This window comes from Myotis brandtii, unplaced genomic scaffold, assembly GCF_000412655.1.
Source record: "Myotis brandtii unplaced genomic scaffold, ASM41265v1 scaffold975, whole genome shotgun sequence".
NCBI classification, from domain to species: Eukaryota; Metazoa; Chordata; class Mammalia; order Chiroptera; family Vespertilionidae; genus Myotis; species Myotis brandtii.
This window is the reverse complement of record NW_005372049.1, coordinates 834,827-837,226: the sequence shown is the minus strand read 5'-3', so window position 1 is coordinate 837,226 and position 2,400 is coordinate 834,827. Positions and strand designations below refer to the sequence as shown.

Here is a 2,400-nt window from a genome sequence, read left to right as displayed (position 1 = left end):
GGCCCTGCTCCCCGGGCCCTGGCGGGGCTCGCTGCCCCTTTGTCGGAGCTCCGGGGCCCAGGGCAGAGGCGGGGGCCGTGCTCGGGGGTGGAATCCCAGGAGGAACGGCTCCCCGAAGGGTAGCTCTCGAGGGGGGTCTTCTGGGAGATGGAAACGGTGTTTCAGAAACTTGTGTTTTCGGAAGCTCATTGGGAACAAGTGGCTTCATCTTGTAGAAACAGTAACGCGGAGGAGCGGCCGTGGTTACATAACGTCTGCTTCCCGGTGAGTTTTGCTCGCTAAGTCTTTGGACCGGAGTGGCTGTTAACATGGTGTTGGTCGTGGGGAGATCAGGGCAGGGATTATACGGCATTTGTTTGCTTTTGTTTGGATCCTTCTCAGTTGGTGGCAGGCAGGTCGTGGGTAGCTGCTTCCTCGTGAGGGAGGGGCCTAAACGGCCTTCCTCCTGAAAACATGGGGGCTGTTTCACAGAAACGTGGAAATAGAGGAAAATACATGCGATTCAGGGAGTGAGAAGTTTAGAGAGGAACGTGGACCTTTGTTTCCAGGTCCATCAGCTGTCGGATAACCAGGCTGTGTCCTGTGCTGCTGTTCTTTTACTCTTCAGTTAACCTGACTCCTGGCTTTGTTACCTTTAAAATACAAATTCCCATCTCCTTCTTGATGTACTTGGGTGTCTTTTTAAGGATACGGTACATTTGCCATGTCGCTGTGTGGTGCTGGGAGATGGTCATTTTAGGGACGGAACTATCAGGCGGACGTAGTTGACTGTTCAGTAAACACTTTCTGCGTCTCCCAAGTTTGATGGGAATGTAGTTGATTCTTTAATAACTTCCTTCCTTGCCCCAAACATTTGGCCATTGGTAGGCAAGATTTCACAAATTTCTGCTTTGACAATGTCCAAAAGCCAGGGATTTAAGTCAAACCCCAGATGGCACGGGAGGCACATTTTTTTCAACTTTCACTTCCTGTGGTCATTAATTTGATCCCTTCATCATGGTAGCCAGAGTGTAAAACAAACTTTTAAGTGTTTTAACACAGTCAGCATCTTTGCGTGAGCCTGTTGGTTCCACCCTTAGGAGCGGATAAGAACTGAATCCTTTCTTTGTGTAATAGAAGTGTTAGTGATACGGAGCTCACTCACTCTCATCCCAGCCTGTCATTCTCCCTAATTCTCAGTTTGCTTGATTTTGTTGTTAATCCTCACTGGAGAATATTTTTTTTCCCCATTGATTTTTTTTTTCTTTTTTTAAGAGAGAGTGGAAAGAAGGGGGAGAGACGGCGAGAGAAAAAACATCCACATGAGAGAGACATTGATTGGTTGCCTTCCGCACACGCCCGGATCAGGGCTGAGGATTGAGCCTGCAACCCAGAGTCAAACCCGGGCCCTTCAGTCTAAGGGCCGACCCTCTATCCACTGAGCAAAACCCGAGAGGGCCGGTTGATGGACTTTGGCCTCACCTCCTCTGGTTTTCTACTTTTGTGTGTGTCCGTCACAACATTTTTCTGTAGTTGTGAGTCTTTGGCCAAGTTAAACCCTTGACATTTGGAGAAAAGTCTTATCAATAGAAACATTCTTAAGTGAAGGAAGAACATACAATTACTTTAAAAAATAACAGGTTTATTGAGATATAATTCATATACTGTACAATTCATCAGTTTTTCGTGTTTTCACAGAGTCAGCACTAGAACTTTTTTTAAAAATATATTTTATTGATTTTTTACAGAGAGGAAGGGAGAGGGATAGAGAGTGAGAAACATCAATGAGAGAGAAACATCGATCAGCTGCCTCCTGCACACCCCCTACTTGGGATGTGCCTGCAACCAAGGTACATGCCCTTGACAGGAATCGAACCTGGGACCCTTGAGTCCGCAGGCTGACGCTCTATCCACTGAGCCAAACCGGATAGGGCACTAGAACATTTTTATCACTCCCAAAGAAACCCATAACCATTTGTGAACTTTTTTTTTTAATCCTCACCTGAGAATATGTATATTGACTTATTTTCATTTTTAGAGAGAGAGGAGCAGGGCGGGGAGAGACAGACAGACAGGTGTTGGTATGAGAGAGAAACATGGATCGATCGCCGCCCGTATGTGCCCTGACTGGGGATGGAACCTGCAACCTAGCTATCTTCCCTGACGGGTAATTGAACCCACAACCTTTTGGTGTCCGGAGAATGCCCCAGCCAACTGAGTCACCCGGCCAGGCTGTAACTGAATTTTAAAATCTGAGGTGTGAGAAGCTTTAGTCAGTGGTTCTCAACCTTCCTAATGCCGCGACCCCCAATTTCATTGTTACAAATTGAACATAATTAAAGCATAGTGATTAATCACAAAAACAATATGTAATTATATATGTGTTTTCCGATGGTCTTAGGCGACCCCTGTGAAAGGGTC

The 2,400-nt window shown here is 46.4% G+C and overlaps 1 protein-coding gene across 2 annotated transcripts in view; it reads left to right on the top strand.

Annotated features, from left to right (window-relative positions):
* Positions 1–132: 132 nt before the first annotated feature.
* Positions 133–2,400, top strand: part of KDM5B (lysine (K)-specific demethylase 5B) — a 34,685-nt gene continuing 32,417 nt past the window's right edge. For both annotated transcript variants that reach the window (XM_014533422.1, XM_005886361.2), the window contains exon 1: positions 133–264. In XM_014533422.1, the coding sequence (XP_014388908.1) occupies positions 148–264 (117 nt within the window). In that variant the 5' untranslated portion in view covers positions 133–147. The remainder of the gene's footprint in view (positions 265–2,400) is intronic.